Here is a 17,298-nt window from a genome sequence, read left to right on the forward strand (position 1 = left end):
CGCTTCAGCAGCTGCTTTTTAAAAATAGTGTTGTCCTGTGTAGAACAGAGCATTAATAACAAAGGGCAGAAAATATAACCAATCGAAACACAAAAATAGCAGTCAGGGAGCTTTCTCTAGTTTATCCGGTATTTCTGAATTGTCCGATGGAACTTTCACATGAAGAAATATTAGTGCTAGATAAAAATACTATTTGGAAGAAAAGAGAAGGCACTGTTAGCCCTGAGATCAAATACATTTCCTCTCTGGTGATGATTCTAAAAGGGTGCTACCTGGAACACTTGCTGGCGGTCCACAGGCAGCTGGTTGGTGATAGGGTGCTGCACTTGCCCCTGTGAGTTGCTAAATTGCACTGAAAGACAGCTAAACTACATAAATCCTTTTCCATGCAAAGGGTGCAGTAGCTGCCACTGAGATGTTATGCAGTCATGAATGAGGAGGGAGTTTGCCCTCATGACAGTGAATAAGAATGGAGGTGGTCCCTGAGATAATCCTCTGTATTTTGCAGTCTGCACTGAGGAAAAAGCCTGAAGAACTCTGCTCTATGGGAGTGCTAATCTATAGTCCATAAGTTGTTTTGGCTTTTATGAGGTCCTCAGTGGATAAAAATTGACTATTTAAAATAAATAAAATGCATGTTTTTAAATCAAATTGGATTTTCCAATTTAAATTAAATGCAGGAATTAAAAAAAAAAAAACTATGAAAAAAATGGAAATTGGCATCGTCGTCCTATGTTAAGGCCAAAATGTATTATACTCTATCATTTAAATTAAATACAAGAAATAATAAGCAGTACATGTTTTCTGCCAAGTTTTAAAGAAAATCAGACTGCTCTACTGGTGGAAGTCACTGGCTAAGTACCTGAAACCAGTTTGCTGAAGTGTTAAATCAGTGTTGGACAGCAGTACCCTTTTGTTCAGGTGCAGAGAGAACATTTTCTTTTCAGTTTATTCAACTAGTTCAGTTTAATAACTAGTTCATTCAAAGTTAAGAAACCAATTGGGAGTTGAAAAAGCAGGTAAGTTTTTTTTTTTTTATCTTCTTTCAAACTATGGATAGATGTGAGGAGGAGATCTGCTTCTGAAATCTTGAAGGACAGTGTGACCAGAAATAATCAGTTCAGTTTACTGATTACAGATAATGCTTCTTTGGTTTAATAAATCAGTTAGTTTTAAATACAAAATATGTTTTGGTAAACTTCGATATTTTTTTCGAACGTATCCAGCACATTTAAGCTTGTTTTATTGAGTTAAAGAGAATCAATCTTTGAAAAATAACTAAAAAGTACGAATGCAAAAGGCAATTCAAATCAGTGATTTAAATCAAGGTTTTCTGCTTGCTTATTTAAATCATGATTAAAATCAGTGATGTAAATTGATCTAATTTAAATCAATCCTCCCTGATAAGGTAAAATAATTTACAGCAGGAGGCTGAAGAATCTGCTTTTATACTCCTCTAAGTGTCTAGTTCAGTACTTCTTCAGAAGCCATGTATGTTCCCCTTTCACACACATTCCTTGTGAAGATACAGGGCATGAGCCTGCCTTTCAGTCCTTTGGTTGGGCAGCTCACAAAAGGAATCTAGGCACCATATGAAAGGAACTTTGATAGCCTGTCATCTAATTTTCATCTAGCATCCAGAAGGATGTTGATAAATTGGAGAGAGTTCAATGAAGAACTGTGAGAATGATTAAAGAAAACATACTTTATAGCGATTGACTCAAGGAATTTAATCTGTTTATTTTAACAAAGAGAAGGTAAAGGGGCGACTTGATTACAATCTGTAAGTATCTACATGGGGAACAAATATTTACTAATGGACTCTTCAGTCTAGCAGAGAAAGATATAACATGAGCCAGCGGGTGAAAGTTAAAGCTAAACAATTCAGACTGGAAATAAGGAATACATTTTTAACAGGGAGGGTAATTAAGCAATGGAACAACCTACAAGGGGCCAGGATGGATTCTCTATCAGGACGTTTCTCTGAAAGATATGCCCTAAGAATTATTTTTGGGGAAGTTCTCTGGCCTGTGTTATATAGGAGGTCAAACTAGATGATCACAATGTTCCCTTCTAGCCTTGGAATCTATGAACCTTTGAATTATATTAAATTAACTGCAAAGAAAAAATTTCTTGTACTTTTATTACTCCTTTATGAATAAAGATGTCAGAGTTTTTTCTGCTTGTTTAACATTGGAAATACTAGGAATATCAAGTCTTCGTTTTTCCTGGAGAAACCTTCAGCTCCCCAAAGAAGAGGTAGACGTGTTGAATTGTTCACACAGAGCTGTTCTCCAAAATGTTTGTCAGGAGTTTGAGTAAAATAGGTATTAGTATTGTTTTTTGGTATTGTAAATATAGACCAGTTCCTCCCTTTTTGAATTTTCATTCCCTTGTGATATCATCACATTAGTACACCAGTTCTTCAAAGTGTCATCCAGCAGAAATGGGGCAGTTGAGGATTCATATATTTATTTATTTTAAGGCCAGAAGGGACCATTGTGATCACCTAGTCTGACTTCTTGCATAACAAAGACCAGAGAACTTCACCCAGTGATTTCTGTATATGGTGATACTTTTAATGTTAACCCCACCCCCAAAAAACATAAAACAAACCAAAAATCTGATATTGAGGTCTTTAAGCATCATAAACAAGCAAATGGGCACAAGTACATTTTTGGTTTGTAGTTAACCTTTAACACATCTCAGTTCTCTGCCTAAATGTTTTAATCACTGTAAACAAATCTGTCCATACTGTTTTACTCAAAACCTACTTTATCTCCTTTACAGCTTGCAAGTGTAATGGTCATGCCTCTATCTGTAATACAAATACAGGAAAGTGTTTCTGTACTACCAAAGGAATTAAAGGAGATGAGTGTCAACTGTGAGTTGCCATTTCTTATAAATATTTGCTATCCAAAGACTGTACATAATAAAGTAATTCTAAATAATGAAAAATGTATTTATTTAGTATGGCATTAAACATTTCCCAGTGCTGACATTTAACTAACTTCACCATCAGTGAAATCAGCAGTAGTTTTTATATTGTGGTAGTGAGCAAAATGGTTTTCTCAAGATTACTATATTAAGAGTTTATCAACTGAGAGAGAACATTTTATACAGATTTTAAAAGATGAAAAGTAAGATTTTTTTTTCTTCAGAATTTACATACTGCTGCACATATTCCTATTTAAAAAAAAATAGATGTGAACTGTCATTTTTAGGGCACTTTGTTTAAGCAGTTCCTGCAGGGGTGGAGAGTCAATATATAGGAAATATAGATAAATCTGAGGTAAGTTTTGAAAGAGATTTGAACAAGCTCTATTTTAAAGGAGCACAATGAGGTATAAACAGTCACAAAGTATAAGTGTAGAAAAAGTTTTTATAAAACCCTACTCTGCATCTGTCTTACCTGTTTAGATTTTAAGCTCTATGGAGCAGAGACTGTCTGCTGTTGTGTTTGTACAGTGCCTTGCACCATTCTTAAGCACTACTGTAATCATAGAAATATGGGTCTGGAAGGAGCCTTGAGAGATCATCAAGTGCAGCCCCCTGCACTGACTCATGACCAACTAAACCTACACCATTCCTGTCAGGCGGTTGTTCAACCTGTTCTTAAACCTGCAATGATGGAGATTCCACAGTCTCCCTTGGAAGCCTATTCTGGTGTTTAACTATCCTTAGAGTTAGAAAGTTTGTCCAAATATCCAATCTAAATGACCCTTGCTGCAGATTAGGGTCATTACTTCTTGTCCTTCCTTCAGTGGACATGGAGAATAATTGATCACTGTCCTCTTTTCATACCAGCACATACTTGAAAACTGTTATCAGGTCCCCACTCAGTTGTCTTTTTTTCAAGACTAAACATATCTAATTATTTTAACCTTTCCTCATAGGTCCGTTTTTTAAAACCTTTTTATTATTTTTGGTAGCTCTTCTATAAACGTTCTCCATTCTCCCCTCCCCCTTTTTCTTGAAATGTGGTGCCCAGAAGTGGTCAGTACTCCATCTGAGGCCTCACCAGTGCCAAGTAGAGCGGGACAGTTACCTCCCATGTCTTACACACTACACTCTTGTTAATGCACTCCAGGATGGTATTAGTCTTTTCTGCAACTGTATCGCATTGTTGACTCATATTTAATTTGCGATCCCCTACAGCCCCCAGATCCTTTTCTTCTGTACTACCACCTGGCCAGTTATTCCTCATTTTGTAGTTATGCATTTGATATTTACTTCCTAAGTGAATTACTTTGCACATGTCTTTATTCAATTTCATCTTGTGGATTGGAGACCAGTTCTTCATTGTATCATGCTTGTTTTGAATTCTAATCCTGTCCTTCGAAGTGCTACGTTGGCGTCATCAGCAAGTTTTATAAGCATACTCTCTGCTCCATTATCCAAGACATTAATAAAAATATTGACTAGTACTGGACCCAAGACAGACCTCTGTGGACCCCACTAGATATGTCCCCCTAATTTGACAGTCCTATACTTTTGGGTGTAGTCTTTTAACCAATCGTACTCTCACCTTTTAATAATTCCATCTAGACCACGTCCGTAGTTTGTTTGAGAATGTCATGTGAGACTGTGTCAAAAGCCTTACTAAAATAAAAAAAATCGTCTGCTGTTTCCTCCTTATCCATTGGGCCAGTAGCCTATCAAACAAGGAAATTAGGTTGGTTTGGCATGATTTGTTCTTGAGAAACCCAGGCTGACTATTCCTTGCAACCCTGTTATCTTCTGGGTGCTTACACATCGATAGTTTAATAATTTGTTCTGGTATCTTTCCAGGTAGTGAATAATATAATAAATACGATTAAATATGAAAACACAACCTAATAGAAATGTTTCCATTGCAATGTTTAGGAAAATAAAGTCAATGCAAAGTTTATTTTTGAAGGATTACTAACATGAGTAAAGGTTAACAGGATTAGGCCCTAGTATGGCAGAATTGAAGACTTGTTTATTTGGCTGGAGTTGCTTAATGGGGTACATGTGTGAAGAACTATTAAACTAATTTCAAGCAGAGGTTATTCTTTTGAGTAGTGTTCTTGTGTACGTTTCACTTTGTGTGCATGTGCCCCTGCACCTTTGATGCGAGGTTTTTGCTTGCAGTGCCTTTTCTGCTTGCATATGTGCCCTACGCATCCTCTTGTCCTGTACCAGGGCTATATAGGGCTGCACGGGCAAACCGCCCCCAGTTCCTTGTCAGCCACCTTCCATCAGAGACTGAGGTATAGCATGCGCCTGTTTGCTGTATGCCTATTTTCCCCTTTTATTAGTGTTTATGCTTTATAAGTAGTTCTTATTAGTTGTAGGTTTAGTATCTTCTACTTGGAACATTTATTCTCTTCTTCGTCGTTGTCGTCGTCTTCTGTGTTTTTCTTCTTCTTCTTCTTCCGTTGCGGATGCCAGGCTCCCTGGTATTTGAAAGGTGCTCCTATTGTTGAGAAGCAATCCCTGTTTGTGACAGGCACTCCCACTGCATTCGTTGCTTGGGAGACTCTCATGTTCCCAGCAAGTGTAAAATATGCTTTCTTTTGAGGGAAAATCCTGCAAAAACAGGGAAATTAAGTAGAGACAATTAATGATGGAGCAATCCTTAAAAACAGCTTTGGGTCGAGGCACTGAGCACCTCCTTGTCCAGGGACCCTCCACATCTGTCAGTGCTCCATTGTCACTGTCACAGAACTTCCAAGGGGAACATGGAATTAAACATGGAATTAAAACTCTGATCTCCAACCCTCTTCTTGACAGAGGTGCTGATAATCACACTGCCAATACTGAGAGCTTTGCACTCCAAGCTTAAGAAAGGAGATAAGAGGAGCAAAACAGAGAGTTCCTCATCAATGTAGATCCAGTCACCAGAGACCTCAGGCCCTCAGAGGAATGCTAGTGAGAGTCCGAGTACTTCAGGTACCATGAAGCACGTTAAGACTTCAGCTAAGTCCCATACCTCAGCGGTAAAGAGATTGGTACCAAAGACTTCCACTGCCAGGAGACCAGCTTCAGTGGAATCCTCAACTCCTTTGATATTGTCGTCAGTGCCTCGCATGATGACCTCTGCAACACCATCGGTGCTGATACTGAGTTCTGTTGTGCCAGTACCACAGGAATTCCAGTACCTGAAAAACATTTTGGTACCGAATAAGCCTGAGTCTCTGCTCCTTGTAACCTCTGGATACCTCTCAGTAATGAGGTTGGCTGGTTCACCAACTGCTCATGTTTCTGGGAGACTTATCTCTTTTCCATCTTTGACTATCCATGAGGAGTGGTTGTCACCTCTGATACAAGGTTGAAGAGCATTCTGACTCAAACTCAGAGCTTTCACTTCAAGAATCTCCAATTTATTCAAGTTTCAGAGTAACAGCCGTGTTAGTCTGTATTCGCAAAAAGAAAAGGAGTACTTGTGGCACCTTAGAGACCACAAGTACTCCTTTTCTTTTTGCAATTTATTCAAGGAGACATTACTCCCTGTGCAGAGGCAGGACACCAGACTACTGCTCTCCAACTTTTGGGATGACCAGCATTCTTCTCCCTATGCCTTATGGTCTCCCTCATTGGCCTTCCTGGGAGCCATGGGCAATGTATCACTGGCAGTTTTCAGCAATCTCACCTCAGTCCCTCAGGGAACATGGAAGACCTGATTCCCCGATACAGTGCATCCCTTCTCCCCATTCTTAGCCCGAGGAGACCTTTTATTTATCTTTTACCACAGGAACATCAAGAACAGCTCAGCTCCATAACAAAGGAGAGTCAGCTTTTGGGAAAAACTTCACTGTGGTCTTCACACGATGTGGCAGAGACGGCAGCCAGGTCTATTTCCACTACATTAATGATGAGGTGACCTTCCTGGCTTCAGTTGTTCAGTTTTCCGCATGAAGGAAAATTGATTGTGGAAGATTAACCTTTCGATTGCCAGAAGCTTTTTGCAGATTCCATGGATCATTTGCATCATACCCTAAAGGACTCTAGGGCAATACTTAAGTCTTTGGGATATACACACCTGCAAATTAAGGAAGTTTAGCAGGTCTCAGTTAGCTCAAAGGTCCCGCCCTGCTCTATTTTCAGCCTTCCAGAGGACACCTAAACTACCAGCTAAGAAGTCATGGTTTTCAAAGAAAAAGCCTTCAGATACCTCAACTGCTTCATCCCAGCCTTCCGTGTCGTCCAAAGGCCAGTTTTGATTGTTTGGGTGAGAGTCCAGACCAACCAATGACCAGGTTTTATCATCTGCACAACACAACTCCAGTTCCTCAATTTGGACACTGCCTCTCTCTCTATTTCCTCAAGCATGCGAGTCTATAAAATCGGACAAATGGGTATTGGAAGCCATTACTTCGGATTACACTACCCAGTTTACCTCAGTTCCTCCCTTGTAACCCCCTTCCCTGTCCCTTTTCAGGGTCTCCTTTCACAAACAGTTGCTGACACAGGAGGTGTCATCACTCCTAAATCTAGGAGCCATGGAGCCAATCTCACTTCAACACAGGGAAAAGGGGTTCTATTCAAAATATTTTCTGATACACAAGAAAAACAGGGCTTGGAGACTGATACCAGATCTCAGACAATTGAACTAGCATGTCAGACTTCTGAAATTCAAGATGGTGTCCCTAGCAGCTGTAATTCTGTCCCTGGAATTAGGAGACGGATTTGTGACCTTTGATCTAAAAAATGCCTACTACTTTTGCGAGACAGATGAATCCCACGTTCAGTCACAGTCATTACCAGTACTGGGCCCTACTCTTCGGCCTGTCATCCACCCCAAGGGTATTCTGAAAAAGCATGGTGCTGCCTACCTCTGTTGTCTTTCCCTACCTTGATGGAAGGCTCCTCAAGGGTCGGTCATATCAGGAGGTGCAGTTCAAACAACAACTTCACTATTCCAAAGTTTAGGCCTGCAGATAAATTTCAGAATCAGTCTTGACCCCCTACAGAATGAATTATCTTTATAAGCCACTTCTGGATTCTATAATGGCAGAGTTTTTCTCCCTCTCGACAGGTTCCTTGTTCTAAATTACCTTATACAAACAGTGTTGCTCAGCCCTCAAGTTCCAGGGGACTTGTCTGCAACTGCTGGGACACGTGGCAGCTTGTGGTTTTGTGGCGCAAAATGCCAGGTTGCATCTTTGATGTCTACTGGGGTGGCTCAGGATTGTTCATACACCCAACAAACACAGTCGCAACTAGCAAGTACCTGTACCCAATCAGGTCCTACAGTCACTCATCTGGTGGCGGAATCTATCCAAAGTTAATGCAGGAATTCTGTTCAACCAGAATCCCTCCTATAGTCCTATTAACATTGGACTCTTCCCTCTTGGAATGGGGAGTACATTTGGGTCCTCACACAGGCCCTGGAAAATGGTCACAACAGGAACACTGCTTACACATCAATCTCTTGGAATTAAGGGTGGTCAAAAATGCTTTCCTCCACTTCCTTCCCCTGCTCAAAAACAAGTCCATCAAGATCATGACAGCCAACGTAGCATGCATGTATTAAATCAATGGTCCGGGCAGAGTGTGTTCCTCTCACTCTGCCTCAAAGCGGTAAAACTTTGGAACTGTTTCATAGCCAGATAGTCATCTGGGCTTCTTACCTTCCAGATATACAAAACACCATGGCAGATGATCTGAGCAGACATTTGTCCTTAAATTACGAATAGGAGTTGGACTCTTGAGTGCTCAATAAAATACTCCTGACTTGGGGATTTCCAGAGATTAATTTTTTTGCCACAGCAGTCAAAACAAAGTGCAGGAAATTCTGTTCCAGAGGGAGTCTCGATCCCCAATCTCTAGGAGACGCTTTCCTCATTATATAGACAAAGGGTCTTCTCTATGCAGATCCTCCAACTCCATTGCTCTTAAAGATCCTTGTCAAGAACAGAGAGGACCAAGCCAAAGTCATTTTGATTGTAGCAAACTTGGCCAATATACGTTTGGTTTCTGAACCTCCTCAGACTCACCTCTTATCCTCTGTGGAGGCTACAGATAAAATCTCCAGTATTGTCTCAGGATGTGAGTCAGACCTTTCACCCCAGTCTTGGTTCTTCAGTGGTTCTTCAGAGACCTTATGCTCATCAGAAGTACAAAGATACTGTTGAATAGCAGAAAGAAATCTAATAGACATACTTACCTTCAGAAATGGAGAAGTTATAGCCTTTGGTGTAACCAATGCCATCGGTTTTCTGTCCAGTCTCTCTTTCCTCAATCTTGGACTACCTGTTGGAATTGAAAAATTCAGGCCTTTCCTGGAATTCCATCAAGGTTCATTTAACAGCAATAACAGCTTTCCACGTGTCAGGAGAAGGTTTCTTATTATTCACTCATCCAACCACAGTGAGATTTGTAAAAGTATTTATCAATCTTTTCCCACAGATAAGAGCCCCTACACTGCTTTTGGGTTTTAAACCTTGTTCTTAACCGTCTCAGGAAGCAGACATGTGCTCACTTTTATATCTGTCTGTGAAGACCGCCTTCTTGGTGGCCAACATTTCTGCTCAAGGGGATGGGGAAACGGGGACGCTAATTGCAGACCCGTCCTTTTACTTTGTTCTCCAAGGAGAAGGTATCTCTATGACCCCATTCAAAGTTCTTACTCCTCTGGAGTTCATATCAACCAAACTATTAATTTTTTGTTTTTTCCCTTAAGTTGCATCAGTTTACACAAGAGCCTTCATTTCATATGTTAGCTGTTAAAAGAGCATTAGCTTTTCACTTGGACAGGACTAGGCCATTCAGTAAGACCCCCAGACTTTATTTCCGTTGCAGAGAAGTCTAATGGAGCACCTATCTTCACTCAGAAACTTTCTAAATGTATCTTCTGGATGTATTATTGCCTGCTAGGGTTTCGCTGCGGTTACGCCTCTCCTAAGAGTGAGTGCACGCTCTACTAGATCACTGTCTGCATCTCTACTCAGAGATGTTCTGGTTGCTTAAATCTGCAGGGCTGCAGCATGATCCTTGATGTACATGTTTTCTGACCACTGTGCCCTATTTACACTGCCAGATCAGATGCAGCAATAGGCAACACAGTTGTCTCTTCGGTAATGGACTCTGCTCCAAAACTTCCAACTTCTCAAAGGGTTACTGATAGGGAGCCACCTAAAGTGGAGTGCCCACAGGGATTCTGTTCGAAGATGGAGGAGTTACTCATGTTGTGCAGTAACTGGAATTCTTTGAGGTGCATCCCCCTGTGGGTGCTCCACTACCCACCCTTTTCCCCTCTGCTTAGGAGCTGCCTGTGTGGGCTTTGCGATAGAGGAAGAACTGAGAGCAGTTTGCCTGCTCCACCATGTGAAGCCTTGGTACGGGGCACGAGGATGTGCAGGGCTCATGTGTGGGCAGAATGGGCACTGCTACCAAAAATCTCTGGTCAGAGGCACAGGGGCACGTGCGCACCTAAAGTGAAGCACCTGCAGGGGGACACATCTTGAAGAACTCCCATTAGTGCACAAGGTGAGTAACACCTCCTTCCTGTAATTTTCATACTTCAGTTTCATTGCTTTCTACTTGCTTGCTTGGGTCTTCCAAGTTTCCATGGTTTCTTCAATATCTCATTACAGCTTCAGACTTGCACCTTTTTGTTTTTAATTGTATACAGTTATCTTCTGAGCTCAAGCTGTGTTCCGTAATTGTTTTTAAATGGATAGAGATTCAAGCCAAAAAAAAGGAGAAAATCAGACTGAAAACCAACATTGATTTAAAAAAAATATTCTTTTTAGGTGTGAGGTAGAAAATCGATACCAAGGAAATCCACTTAAAGGAACATGTTATTGTAAGTACAACTGCTTTTCTTTGCCTGAAAATAGTAAATGTCTTATTTGATATATAGGAGCAAATAAGTTACATCTATTTTACTTTGCACATCTGTTTAAATGCAGATGGGTTAGGACAGTGGTTCTCAAAATGTGGGTCGGGACCCTGTTCTAATGGGGTTGCCAGGGCTGACATTAGACTTGCTGGGGTCTGGGGCCAAAGCTGAAGCCCAGAAAGGAAAAACAGCACAGTGTAGGGCAGGCTTCTTGATAGTAATTTTGAAGCCCAGAAGACTGGGAACATGATGATCTTTAAAAAAGTTATTGTCAGTGCTGTGTATTGTCATGATGGCTACAAATACTTCATTAAATATTTAGTTCCTTTGTGCAGTCCTTTGAGCCCAGTAGAGACTGCGGTGGACTGGATTAGGCTTCTTTCATGGGAGGGGAGGGGAAGGGAAAAGAGAAAGGAGAACAAGATAAGATATCGGTGCATCATGAAGCCTCAACCCACTTTTTGAAAAAGGCCTTTTTTTATTAGCCATAGTAGCAATTTTATTGTATTTGCCTGGCCTTTGATTTTTCCCAAATGCAGTGAAAATGTGGTGGTTTACCAGTTTTGCTAGATGCTTTTCCCCACACTGTTCTAATGGGAACATTGTATTCTGCCATTCAAAAATGTTTGGTCTTCTTTAAACTCCCATAACATTGATAAACAGTTTTGATAGATACTTTAGACTTGGTGAAACGACAAGAACTAAGGAAAATGTGGTTAAATTATGTAGTCAACCACATTTCCCTTCTACCAAGTTCTCTTAGGATGGAGACTTTTATCAGATGTCCTGCTTGAAAAATGTAAACCTTTCCCCCCTTCTCTTCCAAAAAAAAAAAAAAAAAAAAAATTGGGTTAACTTTAATAGAGTAGGATGTAATACCCTCCGAGGTTGGTATAGTGAGGTGTCTAAAGTGTTCATTATTCTCTCCCAAACTCAACTTTCTGTTGAGGGCAGATTATAACAGTGCAATAACTCTCTCTTGTTGCAGTAAGCTGTTTGCTTAATCTAAATTAGAAATCACTTACCTGCCTTGCTTTCCAGAAGCTTGTTTTATTTCAAGGCACTTTTTCACCTTTTTTGCATGTATTCTTTACAGATACTCTTCTTATCGACTATCAGTTCACCTTCAGCCTTTCCCAAGAGGACGATCGCTACTATACTGCAATCAATTTTGTAGCAACACCTGAAGAGGTGAGTATGGTCTCTTCCTTTATGATATCCCTACATTTCATACTTCGTTTAAAAAAATCTGCCTTCTCCTTGCACTGAAGAGAGTGGCTCATACTGTTCTTTGAACAGAACTACCGCCTTGGTGCACATGCATAGTCCATGTGCTAGCCAGAATGTCCTCAATCTGTGTAGCTACATCTTGCTTCCTTGCAGCTCCAAATGTTTGTGGCCAAAGTGGGGCAAAAGGAACCGCAGCCTAAAGTTATTGTGCAGTTCACTAGCTTTGTACTTCTGGAATATGTAGTCAAACCCCTCTAGCTTTCTGTTGTTGCTTGCAGTTAGTCTTGTATCTTATTGTGTCTGCTTTCTTCACTTTCTTTTACTCTAATATAGTTAGTCAGTGTAGAATTATGCCATGGCACAGTTCATTCTGTTGTTTATTTTGCTTTTCTTCCTGGTGCAAAAGGCATCTCCTTTTGGAATGGAAATATAGAGCAGTCATGTAAGGTATCTGACTTCAAGTGCAGCTCCACATTCATGGTGACTCCTGTGCATCAGTGAAGGTCGCTTCTCTTTCACCTCAAGAGCACAGAGAGAGGTCAGCTTCCAGTTATTCTGCAGGGACAAAGCCCATGGGCTAGCCAGAATAACTCTTAGTCAATTAACACCAGGGCTTCTTCTGTGTTTAATAACCAGCTGAATTCAGAATCCCAAAATTTCTCTGATCCTGTTGTGCAGGAAAACGTCCTGTTGGTCCAAACACTGCAGCGAGTTAATGCTGTCAGTTTCATCCTTGGAACTGAGGGGTGGGGAGACAGGAAAAAGCAACAGTACTCCATGTCTTAAATCAGACTCCAAGAACATAAGAACGTAGCTCAGAGGCCACCAGCACTGAGCTGGTTGTACAGAGCCTAATATAATGGGGCCTTGATCCATCTTTGTGGTCCGTGGTGCTATTGCAGTACAAACAGGAGGCTCCTTGATACGGTGAATGACAGACTCCTTCAGTACAGACAAAACCACTTCCCATTTTTTTCAGTGCTCACATCATTCCTACCAAAAGATGCTGTGGATGGGATAAGTCAAAGCAGTACTATTGTCTGTCTGCTCAATCCAGCTGAGTACAGGAACTTCTCCAAACACACTCTTGAGCAGAGACTTCTCCTTGGAATGCAGCTTACAGTTCCTTGTTGGCTGCTCTTAAGGAGCCTCTTGGTTCTAAGAGAGAGCCCTGCATTCTCCCGCAGGATCAACAACCACAGCCTCCAGGCTAATAATGGGGAAACCATGGCTTTGGGGGCCAGGACGACCTCCCCTTGGCACCCATCAGTGTAATGAGGCCCCATGGGACCTGCACTCCATGACCGGGGTGTCAAACCAAGCAAGGGCTCTGTTGTATTTAGTTAGATGGAATATATGGATCCAAAGAGTCAAAGATATTAACATGGTGCTATTGCTGTTCAGCATTAAGCAGTGTTAAAAAAGGTTTGGGGTTTGGTATACAGAGAACCCAGCCTGCCTAGTACATGGCAAACACTATTAAGAATCATTTGAATCCCTTATTAGGAATACAGAAAATAAGGAAAAAACCGTTAAAAAAGCATTTAAAAAGGAAAGCATTAATAAGTTTCATTCTCACAACATTCCTTCTTCCCTCTCCCTTTAGCCAGAGAGAGTCTTTAAAAACATGCCCACTTGTCTGAAAGTCTCTTAGATGGTACTACGGATGTTAACTATCCCTAGTTACTTATAATGGGCAGGAGCTATTGTTACTGTCGTTGAAATCTGATCCCATTTCCTAAAAGACAAAACAAATGAAATGCACACAAAAGGGAAAAGTGAAGAACAACAAAGATAGAAAATACAACTTCTGTCTCTAGTGTTATCTCTCACTTGCAGCTTCACTGCTGGAGAAATACAAGCACAGCACAAGGTCTTATCAGCGACTCTGAGACCTGACAAACTTGTACCAGCATCGGGATGTTTAGGGCTTTACTTTTAGCTGCCTTTCCGGGCTCAGGCTTACAGCAATGTTGCAACGTATGCATTGTTGTCTAATAAGACAAATAGCTGGACAAAAGGAAAAAGGAGAGGGCTAGGAAAGAGAAGAAATATGGTGGGAAGGAAAAGAACCTTTTGGGAAACAGGGGAAGGAAAGAAAAGAGAAGGATGTGTATGAGACACAGCCTCACGTGTCAGGTGATATTTGGGATTAGCATGAGCCAGTTGAGGTGGCAATGGTGATGTCGTCTGGGTCCCTCTTCCTTGGCCCAGTCTGCTCAGGACATCTCTCCGTAACCAGACGATGAAGAGTCTGAGGAGATGGTGGGGTTGGCAGCTGTCATGATGAAGTTTTCACCTTCCTCTTCTCTAGTCAGCCATCTGTCTGTATTTCCCCTCACCCCACGTCTTTTTTGTTAAGGACCCCAAAAGGGAGTGATGGACAGAATGGTCCCATCCCCTCATTATTTTGTGCACCAGTTAGACCTAATTTCTGACACACCAATTTTGGTTAATTAATTTCCAGTCCCATACTTTTCTTGTTGACCAGGCATGGTCTTAACACAGTCCTTGAGTTATATCAGGAGGCCTTTTTTTGTTTAGGCTAATTCAGTCTTTTTGCACTTTTTCCCTGTCAACATTTATTATGAGTTATTGTAACGTTTTCTGAACTTTCACTCACTTTTCACAGTTGAGCTCAGAGTTAGGGAAAATTTGTAGGCCCAGTTATCACAAAAGAGGCTATAAATTTATATTCTATTATAAAAATTTATATTATTATATAATTTTATAAAAGAAGGCACAGATATTGGAGCGAGAGGAACATATGGAGGGCCATTGTCAGAGCAAAGATGGAGGTGGGGAGGAATACCAATAGGTAACATGAATTGAAATCTAGACCAGGGCAGATATTTTGTACAAAATACAATTGTTTACAAAATTACAAAATTAATTGTACAAAATTAATGGATACAAAATTAATTGTTTTATTGGGGGCGGGGGAAGAGTATTTAAAACCAAAAATTATCTAAATGTGTTTGCATTAAAATATATTTGAATGCTGCCACTGCCAGTGACCCCAGAATCATACTTAGGATAGTCTGCAAAGAACCCTAAATGAATATGGTTTGGAATTACATTGAAGTAAACTTTTCTTTTTGGGGAGATCCAAATGAAAATGTACAGCTATGTTCTATTTTATATACAATATGTGTCTTGTCTTTAAAATGTGTCTTTAAAATGTGTCTTGCTGGATGTTAGTGCTCTCACATGTAGATGAGTATTTTATTCAACATACTGTGAAATAACTATAGTTCTGACACTTTTAGTGAGAGTTGCTTTCAAAACAGATCAATTTTAGTTGAATGACATCTGTTAAAAATAACTGTTTTCTTCTCTCTCTTTTTCTCTAAATCAGCAAAATAGAGACCTGGACATGTTTATCAACGCATCTAAAAACTTCAACCTGAACATAACTTGGTCAACGAGTTTTGCAGGTAAAAGAGAAAAGTAAACCAGAATCTCAACTGTACGGGAATAATTAAACACTATATGTTACATTTTAGAAATTGGGATGTGGGAAAGAAATTAAATTAAGAAAGGAATTTTAGTTTTCCCCTCTCCAGTTTTCCAATTCTCACATCTTGATAATGTGCATTGGAGACAGTGGAAATGCTGATCTAATTTTTTGTAATGCAATATTTTGTGTGTTCATTGATTCTGCTAATGAAATACAACTCAAAATTGCAGTCTTCAGATGAATAGTTCCTTTTACTGTCACAGCCATAGCTTAATAACTAAGGATAATTGGTCCCCTTTGAAAATCACTTAAGATCGGCGCTGAAAGCAAACTTTTATTGCTACTTTTTAAATTCTGAAACAGCTGGCACCCAGGCAGGGGAGGAGATTCCAGTTGTTTCAAGGTCCAACATAAAGGAATACAAGGACAGCTTCTCCAATGAGAAATTTGATTTCCGGAGCAACCCCAACATCACTTTCTTTGTTTACGTGAGCAACTTCACCTGGCCGATAAAAATACAGGTAAGAACTCTCTTAATAACTAATAGATATACTCTATTAACACAACTTGTCATCTCTTCCTTCCCTAAAGCATCCGTAAATGTGATATGCTGTGCATTGTCTGAGTTGAGCCACAGCCTCAGACAGTGGAACACAGCACCAGACAAGGGATGCACAAAGATCTTTGGCAAGCAATTCCAAAATGTGTCCCCCTCCTCCCCCCCAATCTTCTGGCACTGTCGCTGTCTCCTGCAGATCTGGAACTGTACCTGGGAAAATCTGCTGCCCCAGAAGCAAAGAAATTGGCAGTCAGCGTGGTCCAGTGTTGTCATAGAAATATATTAAAAAACTCAGTCTTTAGCTTTCATAACAAATATAGCATATTGTTTCTCACTCTCAGGGAAAAGTAACCAAATGTCAAAAAACGCAGACCGTTGGTGTGGAAACTAATAGAGGAGGCTTTTATAGGTTCTGCTGCCTCTTTTTATTTCTTGTTCTTGCCTAGACACAGCTGGAGGCTTTGCTCCCGGAATGATGAGGCTTGTGGGTTGGTTCTCTTCTTTGGTTCAGTGCCCTCTGTTTACCCCTTGCTGTTCTGGTCACATGTGGCATAAGTACACCCCATTACATTAGTCCTACATCAGCAGAGGGATTAGAACATAAGAATGGCCATACTGGGTCAGACACTTCGCTTATGTTTTTGCTTAGTTCTGAAATCATATTCTCAGCTACTTTGCAATAGACACCACAGTTGCAATTTTTAACCTAGTGAATCTGCACATTCTTTTTACTTCAAAATGTTTTTTTCTTTTTGTGTTTTCTCTAGTCTGACAAGATGAAACCTTTTTAAACTTCCTTTTTTCTTTTTTTTTTTTTTAATAGTTTGTTGTACTACTCTTTTTAGAAATCCTTAGCAGGTACTGTACATGGGGATAATGTGAGATTTTTTTTGCCCAAGGTATGGTTGTAGTCAGAAAAATTACAGTAAAATGGTACCTCCTACTCAACAGATTGAATACCCAGAGAACAAGAATCATTCCTGCTAATTTTGGTGGCAAAAATAAGGGTTTTTTAAAAAATATTTTATGTTGGCATGGAACCAGTACAGATGATGAGAGTAATGAGAGGTGCATCTTTAACAGTTTTAAGGTTAAATATTACAGATAAGTGTTTATAATACCACTTGGACCTAGGAAGGTTCATCACCCACACTAACTAGCCTTAATACTCACTTCTGGTGCTTCAGTCCCAGAACATTTTGCATATTCCAAACTCCCTATCCCTGTCACAGCTTCATG

The 17,298-nt window shown here is 40.2% G+C and overlaps 1 protein-coding gene across 1 annotated transcript in view; it reads left to right on the forward strand.

Annotated features, from left to right (window-relative positions):
- ATRN (attractin) overlaps positions 1-17,298 on the forward strand; it is a 276,680-nt gene that overhangs the window by 149,309 nt on the left and 110,073 nt on the right. Inside the window, exons 20-24 of the mRNA XM_073342975.2 lie at positions 2,791-2,884; positions 10,722-10,774; positions 11,907-12,001; positions 15,399-15,477; positions 15,864-16,021. Of these exons, the coding sequence (XP_073199076.1) occupies positions 2,791-2,884; positions 10,722-10,774; positions 11,907-12,001; positions 15,399-15,477; positions 15,864-16,021 (479 nt within the window). The remainder of the gene's footprint in view (positions 1-2,790; positions 2,885-10,721; positions 10,775-11,906; positions 12,002-15,398; positions 15,478-15,863; positions 16,022-17,298) is intronic.

Source organism: Lepidochelys kempii, chromosome 4 (genome assembly GCF_965140285.1).
Source record: "Lepidochelys kempii isolate rLepKem1 chromosome 4, rLepKem1.hap1, whole genome shotgun sequence".
Taxonomy (NCBI): domain Eukaryota; kingdom Metazoa; phylum Chordata; order Testudines; family Cheloniidae; genus Lepidochelys; species Lepidochelys kempii.